The sequence below is a fragment of the Camelina sativa genome, chromosome 12 (assembly GCF_000633955.1).
Source record: "Camelina sativa cultivar DH55 chromosome 12, Cs, whole genome shotgun sequence".
NCBI classification, from domain to species: Eukaryota; Viridiplantae; Streptophyta; class Magnoliopsida; order Brassicales; family Brassicaceae; genus Camelina; species Camelina sativa.
Window position 1 is genome coordinate 3,096,785 of NC_025696.1, and position 17,379 is coordinate 3,114,163.

At 37.1% G+C, this 17,379-nt stretch overlaps 5 protein-coding genes across 6 annotated transcripts; 4 read left to right on the plus strand and 1 right to left on the minus strand.

Moving 5' to 3' along the window:
* On the plus strand, positions 2,224-5,512 carry LOC104729812 (D-3-phosphoglycerate dehydrogenase 1, chloroplastic). Of its 2 annotated transcripts, XM_019233731.1 has the most exons (5): positions 2,226-2,890; positions 3,140-3,627; positions 3,719-3,738; positions 4,226-4,301; positions 4,638-5,492. In XM_019233731.1, exons 1-5 carry the CDS (start codon positions 2,329-2,331, stop codon positions 5,307-5,309), a joined length of 1,818 nt encoding a protein of 605 aa, XP_019089276.1. In that variant the 5' UTR covers positions 2,226-2,328; the 3' UTR covers positions 5,310-5,492. The 2 variants fall into 2 exon arrangements, with proteins under 2 accessions (XP_010447121.1, XP_019089276.1); XM_010448819.2 differs by lacking the exon at positions 4,226-4,301 and having other exon boundaries at positions 2,224-2,890; positions 3,719-3,814; positions 4,638-5,512.
* LOC104729813 (stress enhanced protein 1, chloroplastic) lies at positions 5,784-7,043 on the plus strand. Its single transcript, XM_010448820.2, has 4 exons — positions 5,784-5,981; positions 6,072-6,185; positions 6,470-6,648; positions 6,766-7,043. Exons 1-4 carry the CDS (start codon positions 5,936-5,938, stop codon positions 6,868-6,870), a joined length of 444 nt encoding a protein of 147 aa, XP_010447122.1. The 5' UTR covers positions 5,784-5,935; the 3' UTR covers positions 6,871-7,043.
* Positions 7,524-9,090, plus strand: LOC104729814 (kynurenine formamidase). The gene is made up of 6 exons (XM_010448821.2): positions 7,524-7,974; positions 8,072-8,116; positions 8,211-8,283; positions 8,372-8,469; positions 8,568-8,638; positions 8,792-9,090. The coding sequence occupies exons 1-6, from the start codon at positions 7,605-7,607 to the stop codon at positions 8,915-8,917; spliced, it is 783 nt and encodes a 260-aa protein (XP_010447123.1). The 5' UTR covers positions 7,524-7,604; the 3' UTR covers positions 8,918-9,090.
* On the minus strand, positions 10,769-14,853 carry LOC104729815 (V-type proton ATPase subunit H). Its single transcript, XM_010448822.2, has 12 exons — positions 14,703-14,853; positions 14,252-14,324; positions 13,960-14,085; positions 13,736-13,838; positions 13,578-13,650; positions 13,318-13,383; positions 13,152-13,224; positions 12,576-12,737; positions 12,116-12,241; positions 11,787-11,912; positions 11,455-11,634; positions 10,769-11,346 (listed from the first exon to the last, which is right to left on the minus strand). The coding sequence occupies exons 2-12, from the start codon at positions 14,279-14,281 to the stop codon at positions 11,098-11,100; spliced, it is 1,314 nt and encodes a 437-aa protein (XP_010447124.1). The 5' UTR covers positions 14,282-14,324; positions 14,703-14,853; the 3' UTR covers positions 10,769-11,097.
* On the plus strand, positions 15,255-15,983 carry LOC104733150 (F-box/kelch-repeat protein At4g19865-like). The gene has a single exon (XM_010452757.1). The coding sequence runs from the start codon at positions 15,255-15,257 to the stop codon at positions 15,981-15,983; it is 729 nt and encodes a 242-aa protein (XP_010451059.1).

Genomic DNA, 17,379 nt, shown 5'->3' on the forward strand with positions numbered 1-17,379 from the left:
AAACTACTATCCGATATTGCGGAGTGTCTATTCTCTTACAAAACTACTATCTACTATTGTGGTGTGTCTGTTTCCGTGAAAAGCTACATTTTACAAACTACTTACTCTATTAGGATTTCCAATTTACTGTATAACCCCAAATATACAAATAAACACTATATAAACAAAGAAAATAAATCAAATAAAAAACTATATTACAAAAATACAAATTACAAAAAAAAAAATAATTAACAAAATATATAATCCCGTGCTGTAGCACGGGTATCACCTAGTATATAATCTATACTATTAAAGCAGAAGTACTCTCTAGAGTAAAAATGGACCATGACTTGGTTTTGGTAGGTTTTTCATTAAAAATGATTAGAGAATCACAAAATTTAATCTAATTAACCTATAGTTTCGATTTCTTTAAATGACGAAAATACCCTTGGTCGATCACTTAAAAAATTGCCGGGTCTGGACGCGGATCCTAAAATATCCGACTACAGAAGGAAAAAAACCCGCGGATCTGTTTGTATTCCAGAATAATATTTTTCGGATCCAGTATATTATTTCATTCAAGATTAGTTATTTAAGATCCCAAACAAACTCATTCGATATAGGCAAACACTCTTATTTCATTTTCTTTTAAGGTATTTAAATGAAAATCATAAATTTTAANTTTTTTTGAGTTAAATCCGTTAAAACATGTATTTTTATCAAACTATAAATTAAGCCATGGAAGCAGGGTGTGTCTATCATCTTACAAAACTACTATCCGATATTGCGGAGTGTATTCTCTTACAAAACTACTATCTACTATTGTGGTGTGTCTGTTTCTATGAAAAAATACATTTTACAAACTACTTACTCTATTAGGATTTCCAATTTACTGTATAATCCCAAATATACAAATAAATACTATATAAACAAAGAAAATAAATTAAAATAAAAAACTATATTACAAAAATACAAATTACAAAAAAAATAACTAACAAAATATATAATCCCGTGCTGTAGCACGGGTATCACCTAGTTAAACAGTAATACACGCGCGGCTGCGTTGAATAATAATAGTAAATGGGTTGTGGACAGGTCGACCTACCAAAATGCAAAAAACAATGCATCTGTAAGCAGTTGCAAACACACGAAAACAAATCTTTCACGTGCCAATAAATTACACTTACTTACTCACAGCCATCAGTATATCCTTTCAAATATTCCCTACTGTGAAATTTGACCACCAACTAATAACATTACATAACCCAAATACTAAAATGACTGTTCTTTTGTATTTACATGTGTGTAAGCCGACACAAACGAACCACTTGCCCTCAAAAACTAAATTGAAGAGGTCTATGTTAAAAGTCCAAAATTCAATTCAAATCTGAAGTCTTCAATTACTTTTCAAATAATAAGAAGTGCGTAGCTCGTTTACTAGTGGGTGGTCCCGGACCCTTTATTCCATTATTATTACTACTACTTGCGTTCAAGCATGGACACTCACTCTCCTGCAATGTTGTTGTTTACTCCTGTTTTATTTAAAATGGATTTGGATCTAAACACAACAACTGAATACTAATCACCCCCTCTAGATTCAAGAATTTATATTGTCCATTAGTTTTTCTTTTTGGTCTTAAACTTATAAACGCATAATACTAAATGTTAAACGCAGGTTTTGATTCAACGACACAATATAAATTACAAACTACTTATAATAAACCTGCATTATTAAATGTTACTAAAAAATCTTTATAAGATACTACTCTATTTTAAACCAGCGGCAAAGATCTGCCACTGCCAGACATCGTCAGGAGTCAGGACACCCCACACCACATGACAATAAAGGTTTCCAAATCTCTTTCTATTTGCATTGCCAAAGATCTAATCGAAGCTGTAAATATTTTTTTTCTTTTTCGGGTAGATTCGATTTGATCTTCAATAAATTTAAGATCTTGTTCTTGTTTTTTTTTTTTCTTGGTCAGAGATATCAATTGTGAGATATTTGTAACAAATAAGTAAATAAAAGTTGACTATTCCCCCAAATTATTTTTTTCTTCGTTTGCGTATTTTTGTTTTTTTTTTTTTTTTTTTTCCGGTAAAAGATGAAACACTATTCGCCGCAACATTTGGAAATCACAAAACCCAAACAGAAATCACACTCGCGAGACAAACGCGCGTGAGATTCCATCGCCTTGTTCCAAGTAAGTAAGTATATCACAATCACACCAAACCCCTGAGCCGACTATAAAAAACAACTTATAGATCTCTCTCCCTCGTCTCTGTTTTGTATACTCAGCCACCAACTTTTTTTTTTTCCTCACACTCACTACTCATAAAGCGGTAGCAATGTCAATCGCCGCCGCCGCCGCCGCAGCTTCCTCGATCTCAGTCGCCACCAATTCTTTCAAGAACGTGACTCTCTCCTCCAGATCGCCTCTCCCATCCGCGATCTCCGTCGCTTTCCCTAACCGTGGACGCAATACTCTTCGCCGGCGATTCGTTCTCATTTCGTGCACCGCTGGAGATGGATCTAAGCCTACGATCCTTGTTGCTGAGAAGCTCGGTGACGCTGGTTTAAAGCTTTTGGAGGCTTTCGCTAATGTCGACTGTTCGTATAACTTGACTCCCGAGGAACTCAACACTAAGATCTCGCTCTGTGATGCGTTGATCGTGAGGAGTGGCACTAAGGTTGACCGTGCGGTGTTCGAGTCGTCTCGCGGACGGTTGAAGGTTGTTGGACGCGCTGGTGTTGGGATCGACAACGTGGATCTGAGTGCAGCGACTGAGTTTGGTTGTTTGGTTGTCAACGCCCCGACGGCTAACACCATCGCTGCTGCTGAGCACGGAATCGCTCTTATGGCCGCTATGGCTAGGAACGTAGCTCAATCTGATGCTTCTGTTAAGGCTGGTTAGTCATTTTTTATTCATCTCCTCAGTTTCATGTACCTTCCTTACTTGGCGTAGTATTTATTATTGGTTTTGTTATTTTTGATGCATCTCGAGTTTACAAATTTATATCATGAGCTTTCCTTTTCCTGTACTGTTGTTGACGATGTTATAGGATTGTGACATTGGATTAAGCTTTTGGCTGTATGATTCTTGTGTGTGGAGTGAATTGTAATCTTGCTGACTTGTTGATGTATCTTTTGTATTGTAGGAGAGTGGAAGAGGAACAAGTATGTGGGGGTTTCACTTGTGGGCAAGACTCTTGCAGTGTTGGGATTCGGGAAAGTTGGGACGGAAGTTGCTAGACGTGCCAAGGGTCTTGGTATGCGTGTTATTGCTCATGATCCCTATGCCCCAGCAGACCGTGCACACGCCATTGGTGTTGATTTAGTGAGCTTTGATGAAGCCCTCGCCACCGCTGACTTTATTTCTCTTCACATGCCACTTACGCCAACAACGTCGAAGATACTAAACGACGAGACCTTTGCCAAAATGAAGAAGGGAGTTCGTATTGTCAATGTTGCTCGTGGGGGTGTTATTGACGAAGACGCGTTAGTGAGAGCTTTGGATGCTGGCATCGTTGCTCAGGCTGCACTTGATGTTTTCACAAAAGAGCCACCGGCTAAAGACAGCAAGCTCGTGCAGCACGAGAGGGTTACTGTGACACCTCATCTTGGAGCCAGTACCATGGAGGCTCAGGTGAGAAATTCATGTTACAGTCCTGGTGATATTTAATCATGAGTTTGCTGTTTGGCTTTTGTTACTTAGTTGGTGTTTTTGGCTTTGACAGGAAGGAGTTGCCATTGAAATTGCTGAAGCTGTTGTTGGAGCTCTGAATGGAGAGCTTGCTGCTACTGCAGTCAATGCACCTATGGTTTCTGCTGAGGTGAGCACTGGCTTGTGCTAGTAATATACACACATTTTAGCAAGCTTATTAGCCTATTTGCTATAGCTCCACTGTAGCTACCCTAGGAATGAACGTAGCAATTTATATGTGTGTTCTGAGTTGGTTAGAGAGAAGTTAATATGCGGAAAAATTGTTGAAGTGAGGGTGGGTTTTCTAGGGATTTGTTATAAGAGCCTCATAATCAAGCTTCTCCTCTTTGAAATGTGAATTGGATTAAGACTAGCAGGTTTATAGCTTTGTTCTTATCAGATTCCAGTTGGAAGATTACAATTGTTTAAGCTTAAGCTTACATCACACTCTTATCTGCAGGTTCTAACCGAGTTGAAACCATATGTGGTTCTAGCCGAGAAACTAGGAAGACTGGCAGTGCAATTGGTGGCCGGAGGAAGNCGCTGAAGCTGTTGTTGGAGCTCTGAATGGAGAGCTTGCTGCTACTGCAGTCAATGCACCTATGGTTTCTGCTGAGGTGAGCACTGGCTTGTGCTAGTAAGATACACACATTTTGGTGTTGTTTCAAAGGGGCAAACTTATTAGCCTATTTGCTATATAGCTCTATTGTAGCTACCCTAGGAATGAACGTAGCAATTTACATGTGTTCTGAGTTGGTTAGAGAGAAGTTAATATGCGGAAAAATTGTTGAAGTGAGGGTAGGTTTTCTAGGGATTTGTTCTAAGAGCCTCATAATCAAGTTGAAATGTGAATTGGATTAAGACTAGCAGGTTTATAGCTCTGTTCTTATCAGATTCCAGTTGGAAGATTTCAATTGTTTAAGCTTAAGCTTACATCACACTCTTATCTGCAGGTTCTAACCGAGTTGAAACCATATGTGGTTCTAGCCGAGAAACTAGGAAGACTGGCAGTGCAATTGGTGGCCGGAGGAAGCGGTGTGAAAAACGTGAAAATCACATACGCCTCAGCAAGAGCCACTGACGATCTTGACACCAGACTTCTAAGAGCCATGATCACCAAGGGAATCATCGAGCCAATCTCTGACGTATATGTCAACTTGGTCAACGCTGATTTCACAGCCAAGCAGAGAGGTCTCAGACTCTCAGAGGAACGTTTTCTCTTGGATGGTTCACCAGAGAGCCCCTTGGAGACAATAACTGTCCAGCTAGGCAACGTGGAGTCCAAATTCGCCAGTTCATTGTCTGAATCAGGAGAGGTGAAAGTGGAAGGAAGGGTTAAAGACGGAGTCCCACATTTGACAAAGGTTGGATCGTTTGAGGTAGATGTGACTCTTGAAGGTAGTATCATATTGTGCAGGCAGGTGGATCAACCTGGTATGATTGGAACAGTCGGAAGCATCCTGGGAGAGTCTAACGTCAACGTTAACTTCATGAGCGTTGGGAGAATCGCACCGAGGAAGCAAGCGATTATGGCGATTGGAGTAGATGACCAACCAAGCAAGGATACACTAAAGAAGATTGGAGAAATCCCAGCGGTTGAGGAATTCGTTTTCCTCAAGCTCTAGTTTGTTGTGTTGTTTGATTCTTGAAATCTCTTGAAGCTTAAAATTTCACGAGTGAGGATTTGACGTTTGTTTGTTGGTTTAGGCAATAATGTTATTTTGGCTTTCCTTACAAGTTTTGGTTACGTTGAGACTTGAGTGTAGTTGTCTCTTTGATGTTTCAACTATATGGTTTCTATTATTTGAGTGCTTCTCTCTTCTCTGAATAATTTTTTCCCCGTAATTAAAAAAAACATCTAACATCGAAGACAGTAAGACACCTTGAACTGGAAACCGTAAAAACGTCGGATTATGATTACTCTTAGAGCAAAACCGAGCCAAACCAAACTAATTTTACCGGATTATGATTAAACCGGTAAAAATAGTTTGGTTTTGGTTCAGAGTTGGTTCGGTTTTGCTCTAAGAGAAGCATTAGTTTGTGAAACGCTGTCGCTTTTGCAAAAGTGTGTGTAGCTCGAGAAGGTGAAAACAAGATACGAACTTGAATGAGTGGAGAGAAGACACGTGTCGTCAGCTAGAACAGATAATTCTGCGACTCTTGAGAAAGGAAGACGAAGGATTTAGTTGAAGAAGGAAGAAGGAAGAAGAAGAAGAAGAGTGTTGTGATAATCTAACATAGAAAGAAGAAGATGGCCTTGTATCAAGTCTCTGCGTCTCTCGCCTTCTCTCTTCCCAGTAACTCTCTGTTTCTCTCTTCCTCTAGTACTACTTGTCTCTATAATGTATCTGACTAGTTTCGGATTATTATTATTATCATCTTACCAGATTCTGGCGCAATAAAGCTAACCACAATCGCAAACCATAGTTCTTCTACTTGTAGGGTTCATGTTCCGCAACTTGCTGGAAGCAGATCCACCTTCGCTTCTGGTTCTCCTCTCTGTACGTTCTTCTCTAAATTCTCTGAATTTAATCTTTAGATTGGAAATTGGGGTTTCTGGGTATTCTAAGAAGCTCAATTTTGATTCGTTTTAAGAGACTTTATTGTTTACACAATGGTTTGGTTCTCTGAATTGGGGGGAAAATTATATGTAACATAAAGTTTTCTGATTTTTGTGAAGTAGCTTTGTGCAATTGCCTTGGTTAGCTGAGTAAATCCGGGGAAAAGATATGAAACTTTGTTTCTTTCATTTGTGATTTTGTGTATTGTCTGTGTCTGTGTTCAGTGCCATTGAAGTTGAGTATGACTCGTAGAGGAGGAAACAGAGCAGCAACAGTTTCAATTAGAAGTGAGCAAAGTACAGAAGGAAGCAGTGGTTTGGACATATGGCTTGGTCGTGGCGCCATGATTGGCTTTGCTGTTGCCATTACTGTTGAGATTACCACTGGTAAAGGACTTCTTGAGGTATGTATATACACATCAAATCTGAGAATTTTGCTTGTGAACTTAAAATGAGAAACTTTGAGAAATTGTGTAAGCAAAACCATAATAATAATGTCAAGATTTGATTTTGTCTTTCAGAATTTTGGAGTAGCAAGTCCATTGCCTACGGTTGCTTTAGCTGTTACAGCATTGGTTGGTGTTTTAACTGCGGTTTTTATCTTCCAATCTTCTTCTAAAAACTGATTAAAAAAAAAATCTCGTGCCGCCCGCCTACCATTTTGTTGTATTAAGATTCTTGTATCATATATCTCTCGACTTCTACATTCATCAGTTGATATATCTTTACATTTTTAGTTTTTGTGGATCATGATTGTGACTACAGTTGATATCCCTATTAAGAGTGTTTTGTCTTTTGATCTGTGTTTATGTAATCACACAAGTATGCTGTCTGTTGGTTACTCGGAGACAGAGTAAGAAGACATCAGACACATAATATTGGAGGCAAAAAATCATTTTTAAAGACTTGAGAAGCAAAGTAAGAGTTGTATCTGCACACAATTTACTTAGAATCAAATAAGTAAACTAGTAAAGTAACATCAAGCAATGAAGCTCTGTACATGTATTTATGTCTTGCTAGTAATGAAGTTCAACAAGACACACTACATATATATATGTCCTACACTCATCAAAATCCAATTCAATTTCCTTTAAATCTCAATTAAATAATATTTTTCTTCCGTAACGAAAAAAAAAAATTCTAATTTTTCTTATATCTGAAAAGAAACGTGGATAGTTAAAAACCAAGCAAATATAATATACTATACAGATTGAAAATTTGAATAAAAAATAATTGAATTATAAACTTTTTGTCAATATAGACGGTTTAGCAAAACTGAAAAGTCAAAGAAGACTTTCTTATTTAAGCTTGAAATCTCGATTGATTGAACTTGAACCCGTTAACCCGCCGACCCGAAACAATGACCCGCTCCGTCCCCAATTTCCCTCTCCTCATCCTCGCCGTTACACTCTCTCTCTCTTCTTATCTCCTCGACGTCGTCCGCTCCGATGATCCGAAACCAATCCGCCGAGAGATTTATGAAGGAGGTAAGATATACGACATCAGCCACCGTTACACGCCGGAGATGCCAGCTTGGTCATCTTCCGAAGGATTGGGAGAGTCTTTCCTGAGATTAGCCGCGAGTATGAAGAACGGATCTTTCGCCAACGTGTCTGAGATGAAACTGTCTGTTCACTCAGGAACTCATGTGGATGCTCCAGGTCACTTCTGGGATAATTATTACGACGCTGGTTTTGATACCGATTCACTCGACCTCCAAGTCCTAAATGGTATATAAAATCTAAATCTTGTTTCTTGAAATTTTTGTTTTTGTTGAGTTTAGTTTAAGTGTGATCAAGTTATGTTGAAATTGGGTTTTGTGTAAAGGTCCTGCTCTGTTGGTTGATGTTCCTAGAGACAAGAACATTACTGGTGAGTTTTGTTGAACTTTTTTGTAACCAAGTTGATGATTTGAAATTATGGATCTTTGTCTTAATGCTTTTTTTTTGTTTTGTTTTGTTATTAGCTGAGATTATGGAATCGCTTCATATTCCAAGAGGAGTTCGTCGTGTGCTCTTTAGAACCTCTAACACTGACAAGTTAGTGCCTCAATATTGTTTACCAATATCTTACTGTGAACTCGTGGCTTACTCTAACTCTTGTTTTCTCTGTGGTTGAAATATCCAGGCGGCTTATGTTTAAGAAAGAGTTTGATTCAAGCTTTGCTGGGTTCGTGACTGATGGGGCGAAATGGTTGGTTGAGAACACAGACATCAAACTTATTGGTACGACATGTTTAGCTTTTTCTTTATGTTCATTGTGTTTCAATAGCTTGTATTACATTTTCTGAATCCGGTTATGTATTCTGCATTGTGGAATCTAGGGCTAGACTATCTTTCCTTTGCTGCTTTTGAGGAATCACCTGCAACACACAGGGTTATTCTTAAAGGACGGGTGAGTATATCTTTCTCTATTAAAAAAAAAAGAAAGTATTCAAGTACCTTATAGGCTATATCTCATTGAACAAGAAAGTGAGAGAGATAGGTAGGCGTAAAAGTGAGAAAGAAACTACATCTTTAACACGTGAGATACACATGATGATTTCAGGATATAATCCCTGTGGAAGCACTGAAGCTGGATGGTGTGGAGGTAGGAACATACTCGCTTCATTGCTTACCGTTGAGATTGGTTGGAGCCGAAGGAGCACCGACTAGATGTATTCTCATCAAGTGATTCAGTTCAATCTTCTCTTTGTAAGCTATGCTGATTATGAATAATATATGCTTTTCTTACTTTTTAAAATATGACATTATATGTTTTGTAATAAAATTAGATCGAACTATGACATTATGTTTTGTAATAAAATTAGACCGATTCTCTGGCGGTGGCGAGCGATTAAAGTTACACACTGTCATCTATTTATTTGACGGTTCAAGTTTTATTTTTGGTGGCCCAGCTAAAACCCTGACGGGTATAACGGGCCTGGATCTTGCGATTATTAGTGGCCCAATAAAACCTCATAAATAATTTGCCAAACCACCCCCGGATTTTTTTTTTAAAAAAAAATCATGTAATACAACTTTACATAATTTAGTTAAAACCATCTCAAGATATCTGAGTGAAAGAGTTCATTTTCTTCTATGTAAGCTGTTCAATATACCAAGCTGATAATGAATAATATGCTTTGTCTTGCTTACAAGATCTTGGAACTATGAAGCCGTTGTTATAGATTTTGATGATTCAGTTGTAAAAGGAAGCATACCTATAAAAACAAACTAATGTGTTTCAATATAGCCAGTTATGGAGGATGCCAGAATCTAATTAAACACGCTAACCAGAGTAAATCAAACGGTAACCCTCTTAATGGAACATACGACGATATTACACAAATTATATAATTTTTTTGTTACAAAAGTGGTTATAGATTAAATATATGTTGGTTACAAAAAAATATTATAGATTAATTGGTCAATCTCTGAGCTATATGAATACACTTAAGAATATTCAAAAAAATCATCTTAACAAAAATATTCCAATAATTTATACAATTTCTTAAAAAAATCTTGATTATTCCATATATTGTTACACCATATATACTGTTAGGCATAAAAATATACTGTTAAGCGTAAAAAATAATAAAATATTGACAATTAATCTTAATGTGATTTCCGAGATTTTATTGTGCAGTTTAAATAGAATCTTACCTAACACCCTTCTAAACTTTTAATATAAATCATTCAGATCTATATTCACCAAAATACATATCTTATATTCATAAAAAAAAATGATAATTGTTTTTCAGTTTACAATGCTAAACCAATAAATAAATTACATTTTACGGGTTATAATCTACAGTAAAACCTCTATAAATTAATAATATTGGGACCATGAAAATCTATTAATTTATAGAGGTTTTAATTTATCAATAAACTAATAATTATTAATTTATAGAGAGACTTTCCTAATTAGGTAAAAAGAATTTAAAATAAGATTTAACTGTTATAACTAATATTCTTATAAAATTAATTACAAAGAAAATAACAATTATTATGTTTTGAAGATAACGCTCAAAGATGTTTATGTAGTAAAAAAATTAAAAATAAACTCTAAAAAAATTAATGTGCATATATATATATACATATATTTAGATATTTCTATATAATTATTAATTTATACTATTGTTGAGACCATATATTTACAAAGAACGTTTTAAAAAGTTATTATTTTATTATATTATCGAATTATGTCTAAAATTACATTATTCCCAACTTGGGACTGAAGAAATTTATTAATTTACAGAAATGATTAATTTATCAAGTATTAATTTATAAAAGTTCTATTGTAAATTTATTAATTTACAGAAATGATTAATTTATCGAGTATTAATTTATAGAGGTTCTACTTATAGAGGTTCTACTGTAGTTCAATTGTATAAATGGAGTATACCTTTACCAACGTATCTATGTACGTATGACATTATGTTTGTAATAAAATTTAGACTGAAACAAGTACTGTTTTCAATATGTAGCCAGTTTTGGAGAATGTTGAATCTACTACTTAAACATCTAACAAGTAAATCAAAAGTTAATCTTAAAGCTCTCACATCATACAAACAAACTGGCCTTCAAGTGTCTCTCTGCAACAATAGCATTCTTCCTTAAAGGTCTCTTTATTGAATAAATAAATACAAAAATAAAACAACCCAGAAATTATTTAATCACACAAATAGCAGATTCTCCAGGGAAAGTAATAAACAGATGATGGTCTTGGAATATGTAGAATCGATAGAAAGAAAAGAAGTGCATGCAGGAGTTTGGAGCAAGATTTTGTTTTGGACAGGGGAAAAAGGAAACACAAACAATCTGTGTGTTGTGGCTGCATTCCGCTATACTGAAAGAAACATGCAAGTCCCATCAAGCTTGCAAAAAGCTAGCGTACTTAGCACCCAGGAGAAGCCTCTGAATGCACAAGAGAGCGTTCTTGGTCACCTCAGCGTTCTCGTGGTTCATCAGCTTCATCACTCGTTCTTTTGCCTTGAGGTCTGCTACTATCACTCTCCCTGCTGCATGGTACTGTATGAACTGTGAGATATCAAAGCATGCCACCGCCAATGATCTTGGATCACTTGACGTGTCCAGGATTGTGAGGAGGACCCTGAGTATCTGCATCCACAGGTTTAGCAAGTGGTTAGGGTTGTTGTGAAGGGCCAAAACAGGATTGAACCAGTCCGCTCCAAGCACTACAAGTGGGTGTTCAGGAGAGAAGAATACCTGGAAGTCGTTCTCCTCAAAGCTTGTAACATTCTCACGCCAGAAATTGGCCTCTTTGTGCATTGGGTTCCAGTCAAGATGGCCAAGAAGCACCTCTTGCTTATATTTGTCAAAAGAACTCAATTTCTTGATCTTGTCTTTTAGCCCTTCTTCTAGTTGGTTCAGTGCATCCAGCAAGTCCTTTACAAATTCAGAATTTAAAGGGTTTAACTATCACCATATACTAAAACACACATCTAATGTTACCGGCATCACTTATATCACCAGATTTAGCAGAAAATTAAGAGATTTACGTTCCACATAACAGCTAACAAGTATTTAAGTTGTCTTACCTCATCACTCCATGCTTGTGTTTTTAGACTGTGGATAATATGTGGGAGTCCAAGATCAACCATCTGGGCACCAAATGTACCTTTTGGAAGCAAGTTCCTGAATGTCAATATGACCACCCTGACAACCTGTAAGACAAAATACCGTCAGATAATTATAACAAGTGCATCACGCCACATTTACGCATATTAATGACTCAAAACAAATAAAAGAAACAAAAATCTTGGCATTGTGTGACAGAGATTCTGATTGATCAACCAAACCATGTCCTATGATCTTTAACTAATTGCAGGATAGCAATGACCAAGTCACAAAAGAGAACGTTGCTCACCTTTTCCTTAGTCGAGCTCTTAACCACTTCCGTGAGCCTTTGCACTGTCCTCGATGTTGCCAAGTACTCTATTGCAGGTTCATAATAGGACAGAAGCCAGACACAGAGACATGTTTCATACAGAAGCTGTCGGTTGAAAGCACACAAATCACATGAATTAGGTACTGAGAAATTATGATAAAGAAAAAACAGAGAGCGGTGCTTCTTCCTTCTGAAAACTGAAACAGAACTATTTCAAAGTTTACTAATTTGTTCAGCCCACATTTTAGAATAAGGGAGCTATATAAATCAATAGATTTCGTAGTCAGTCATTTGAAAATGAAGTTTTTTCCCCCAGAGTGTCTGTCTAGCCATTACCTTTCCCCTTAGAACTTTGCATGATTTGAAAACTTATTTACTGCTTTGGTGGACTTTTTCACCGAAAAGGCGAAAACTACTTCCATAACATATATATAGTTACCTGGATAGACTGCTGAGTGGAAGCTGGGGAAATTAAAGGGACAAGTAACTTCACCCCATCTGTCTGAACAAACGACGATCTGACAACAGGTTCCTTAAGCAGTGACGACAGGCAGCTGATTGCAATTGGAGCACCACGAGTAGGATGAGAAGGTTGCTTCAACTGCATATCAAAATTAAGGATTGTGATATCTATGGCGGACATCAGAAGCTATTCTAAATTCATTATGTCACAATATAAAAGGTTCCTTCCAGATCACCAAATTTGCATCTATTTACCAAAATCAAACACTTATCCATACACAAAATAATTCTTTGTCTTCGATTGAACTAATTTGTTTTTTGTTAGTGCTTGCATTTGTGTACTAAAACAAAGGCTTGGGTAGAGAAAAATTGTTATTGGTTATTTCCAAAAAACAGAAAAATTATTAACCATCTAAGTCTTTCCTACTACTTGAGTTCTAGCACTATCAATGGCATTGTCTATAAGACTAACACTTGAACACTAATGCAAAACCAACATAAAAACTTGGAAGAAATTAAACAGGAAAGAGAGAAAGAGATAAGAAGAAGAAACCTGAGCACAAAGCCATTCCACCAACCCCTCGAGTACATCATCAATTGCACCATTACCAGCTTTTGGCCTAGCACTATATGTTGAGCGCAGAACAAGACCCGCCAAGTCAATGAGGTTGTATGTTACATTCATATTTTATAGAAGTATGATAGACAGTAATGAATACCTTATTATCCAGGCAAGGATCTTGCAGCTTTTTTCTTGAATGAACCAATTTCCCTTCCAAAGCAACCTGAAAGAGGACATATCTTTTAGCTTGCATAATTTTAAAGATGATATAGGCAGTCAAAATCAAGAAAAAAATGTAACTAAAAGCAGTTTACATATGTTATATGTTTGTCAGAGGAAGATCGTATACAAAAGTAATAAACTGAAAAGGGTTAAGTGATAGAACAGACAAGCAAAACTTTTGCAAAAGGGAGTCACCTCAGGAAAGGCTCATAAGTATCCTCATTTGCCAAAGATTCATCATGGAATAATCGAGCTCGTGTTGGGTTTGCTGGAAAACAGTTGATGTATTAATATTCTTCAGTAACTAAAATGAAGAAAAAGGTAAATACATATATATTCAAAATTTGATATACCTGAGAGCATTTCATAGATCAAAGCCAAAACATATTCCACTGTTTCTTCCTTGAAAATATCACGTAAGATGCTAACAAACAGTTGAACATAAGCTGGACCATCCTGCAATAACGGCATCAACATATCACTTTATAAATGACAAGGTAAATGGTAACATGGTCACTAAATAACAGAGAAAGTGACTCAAGTAATGAAAGAAAGTCTATGGAAGGAGAAAAGTTACTTGATCGAGCAACTGTGCCCTTTCACTTTCAGATTTCTTATCATAGCGTCTTAAGAGCTGGAGACCTTTTGCTGAAACCAGCTTAGTGTTCATGTAAGTCTCCCATGGAATGTCCCTTTTCAATACCTGCAGAGTAAAACAACAACAACAACAACAACAGAAATTACAAAAATCTGAAAGAAAACAAAAAATTCACACATCAAAGATCTATAATGACGGTATGCATCATCCTGTTTCAAACTTGTCATATCATTCATGTTTTAAGTGAGTAAAAAGACATTGAATCACAAACATGCTCTATACTCAGCTCCGCCTGATCCATGGATAGTTCAGAAACTTAAACACCACCACCACTTGAGATTGAACTGAAATCACAACAAACATAAATCATGTATAAGAGATAACTTAAAATTATATATAGACACACCAAAAAGAAAGATCTGATATCAAATTCGTTAGCATCGTGTCACAATCAATCAACGAGAATGCAAAACAAACACGATCTACAACATCAAAAATGTCAAGGATAACAAATAAAAAACTTGGATCCCAGATCATATCCTGTAGCAACGCAATTCGAATTTCAATGTACAATCATTCGTATCTAAATCGATTGAATCGGAACATAAGATCCGATCACTCCACAATCACAGAAGAGCGAGAGAGAGAGAGAGAGAGAGAGAGAGAGAGAGAGAGAGAGAGAAATCGAGTTGTTTTTGGCGAAGGAGAAGAGCATTATTAACCTGCAAGAGTTTTTGATCTAGATGAGAGCGGAGAAGACAAAGTGAAGGAGGATCTCTTCTTCTTCTTCTTGTAGAAACGATAAGCTTTCGTCTCTCAAAGTGGAATATGAACCATGGGAAGGATTTTTGACAAGAGAAGAGTCTCGAGGCGATCAGAATCAGACGCGGACAGTTCTCTCTCTCTATTTTACTCGAATTCCAATAATACCCCTCTATTTACTCTATTATTACGACGATGCTGTAGTTAAAAATATCAATCAGAAACGTAGAGGAAGGAATGGAAATTTATAGAAAATAAGAGGATTATAATGCAATTTATAGAAGTATAAATACAGTATATATTTCAGAGAATACATTTTTATTCATCGTCACTTTTAACTTCTCTGCACAACTTCTACTCTTCAAATAAGAATCAACTTCGTCTTCTACAATTTCATCTTCGTCTTCTTCACAATGAGTATTTTTTCTGACTTACCCAGAGATGTCGTCATCTCTATACTGGGTAAAGTCTCAATCCTTCATTATCCTCTTCTCTCATTGAGCTCAAAAAGCATGGCTTCTTTAATCGATTCTTGTGAACTCTTTGTCGCAAGATCGATAGAGAGAAGCAAAGAACCACGCGTGTATCTCTGTTGGGTCGACGATCATCAAAGAACCCGATCGTATGTCTTATCCAAGAAGCCGCAACCTTCAAGGTATTGGCTTGTTTCCATGGAGTCCATGAACAATCTGAACTTGCGTCCAAAGGTGTCTGTGGGGTTACAAAGGTCTATATATGTGATGGAGGACGCAAAAGACATAGATACCAAGATGCTGAAGGTTCTTGACTGCGCTTCCCATCAATGGAGTGAAACAGAGCCAATGACTCATGGCCGCAACAGCGAAGCTTTTTTACTTACGGTTGGAGAGAATCTTTGTGTTCTTGGAGGAATCCAAGATGAAAGTAGAAAACTAAAGCCTGAGATGTACAACCCCAAAACCCGCCAATGGGTATCGCTTCCCGAGCCTGATTTGGACGAGAACTCCTCTGTTGTTCTCATGAACTCAACAGATAACGGCGATATAGAACTCTGGGCTGTCTCGGAAGGTAAAGCCACGAGATTCATCTACAACACGATGGCTGCTTCTGCTGTATGGGAGAAAAGGACTAGTTGGTTAGGTCGTGCGCAGCCTAAGGTTCACACCGTCGTAATTGGAAACTCTATATTCAGAATCATTATGAGTCAAATTATCTGTTATGATAAAAACACTATGGTGTGGAGGAGCGTTCGGGGGGTTTGAAGAATTCGAGAAGCAGCCTTTTCAGGCAATTGGGTATGGAACTAACATCTTGGCTTCCTGGAATGTCGAGGATGAAGGAAGAGAAAATATTTGGAAGGATCTTGTCCATATTGAAGACAAAGGTTGCACGTTTCTGGGCTCAGCTACCTTGAGTGTTTGAAGAGAAAGGGTTATCGCCGACTCGCCGGCGCCGGAGTGTTTTTTGCCTTTTTTTAATTTCTCTTCTGTTTTTGTTTTCTTTTTACGAAACATTTTGACCAAAACTTGAATGGTGTGTTTTGTTTGACCGCCGAGATACATAAATAAAACTTCGTTTTGGACCATGTTTGTTTTATTAGTTTGCACAAGAAAAGCTTAGTGGCGTAACAATTATAATAGCAAAGAAGAATCAGAAAGATCCGTGCTTTGGGCTCCGCGAGACAGACACGCTCAGGCGCCTGATTATCTCCGAGAGGGTTACCACTCTGTTCTCGACGACGAGGTTAGTTCTGTGTGTTGGGGTTTCAATATATTAGCGGTCTTGGGTATCTATCTGTCTATCTGAGATTGCTGAGCTCTTTATCTTGAATTGCTTTTCGGATTATGCTTAGTTTCAGTAAGGTAGCAATTAGTTAGATGCACATTTGGTAGATTTGGGTGTTACTATCCAAACGAATTGACTGGACCGTTCAGGGATTTCAGGGTACCTTATTTCATTTACTGAAAGTAACTGGACTTACCCTAGTCTTCTGCGTGTCTTATCTTGGCTATTAGTTGGTTACCCTACGTTTAATGTTTCAACTTAGCACTCTTTTTCTCTCTGTGCGGCCTGTCTCTTTTGATTTCATCATTGTTGGCAAGAACTAAGGCTATAGGGTCAGTAGCTAGTAAAATGACTAGGTAGAGTTCATTGGTATCACATGTAAATAGTGGGGAAATTTTAGGCAGTTAACATTTTTTGGTGTGTGGAAATTAGCAAAACAATTCTACTCTCACCATGCCTTTGTTAGATTACACAAATGCAAACACTAGCAGAAACCAAATTAGTTCACTCGAAAATATACAGGTCATGGCTATGCAAAAGTCTTTGATCTTCGTATGCTTGGGTTGGCTCGGGTTTAGGGGTCACTGGTCAGCCACAGGCAAGTTGGTATTCATTACTTCGGTAAATCCAGTTACTTATTTTAAGAGCTTTCTGTTTCCTCATATATAATAATAACAGAGGTTTACGAAAGCTATGCTTGATTTTCACATGGCAGCCCTGCTTAGTTTTAGGAAACTGTCCAAGTTTTGAGGGTTCTTACTTTTCTCACTTACATGATGATAGATTTATTTAATGTGAATCAGTTTGCCTGGCTTACCACAAGAATTGGATTGTTACATGTTGCCAAATATGAACCAAAAAAAAAAAAAAAAA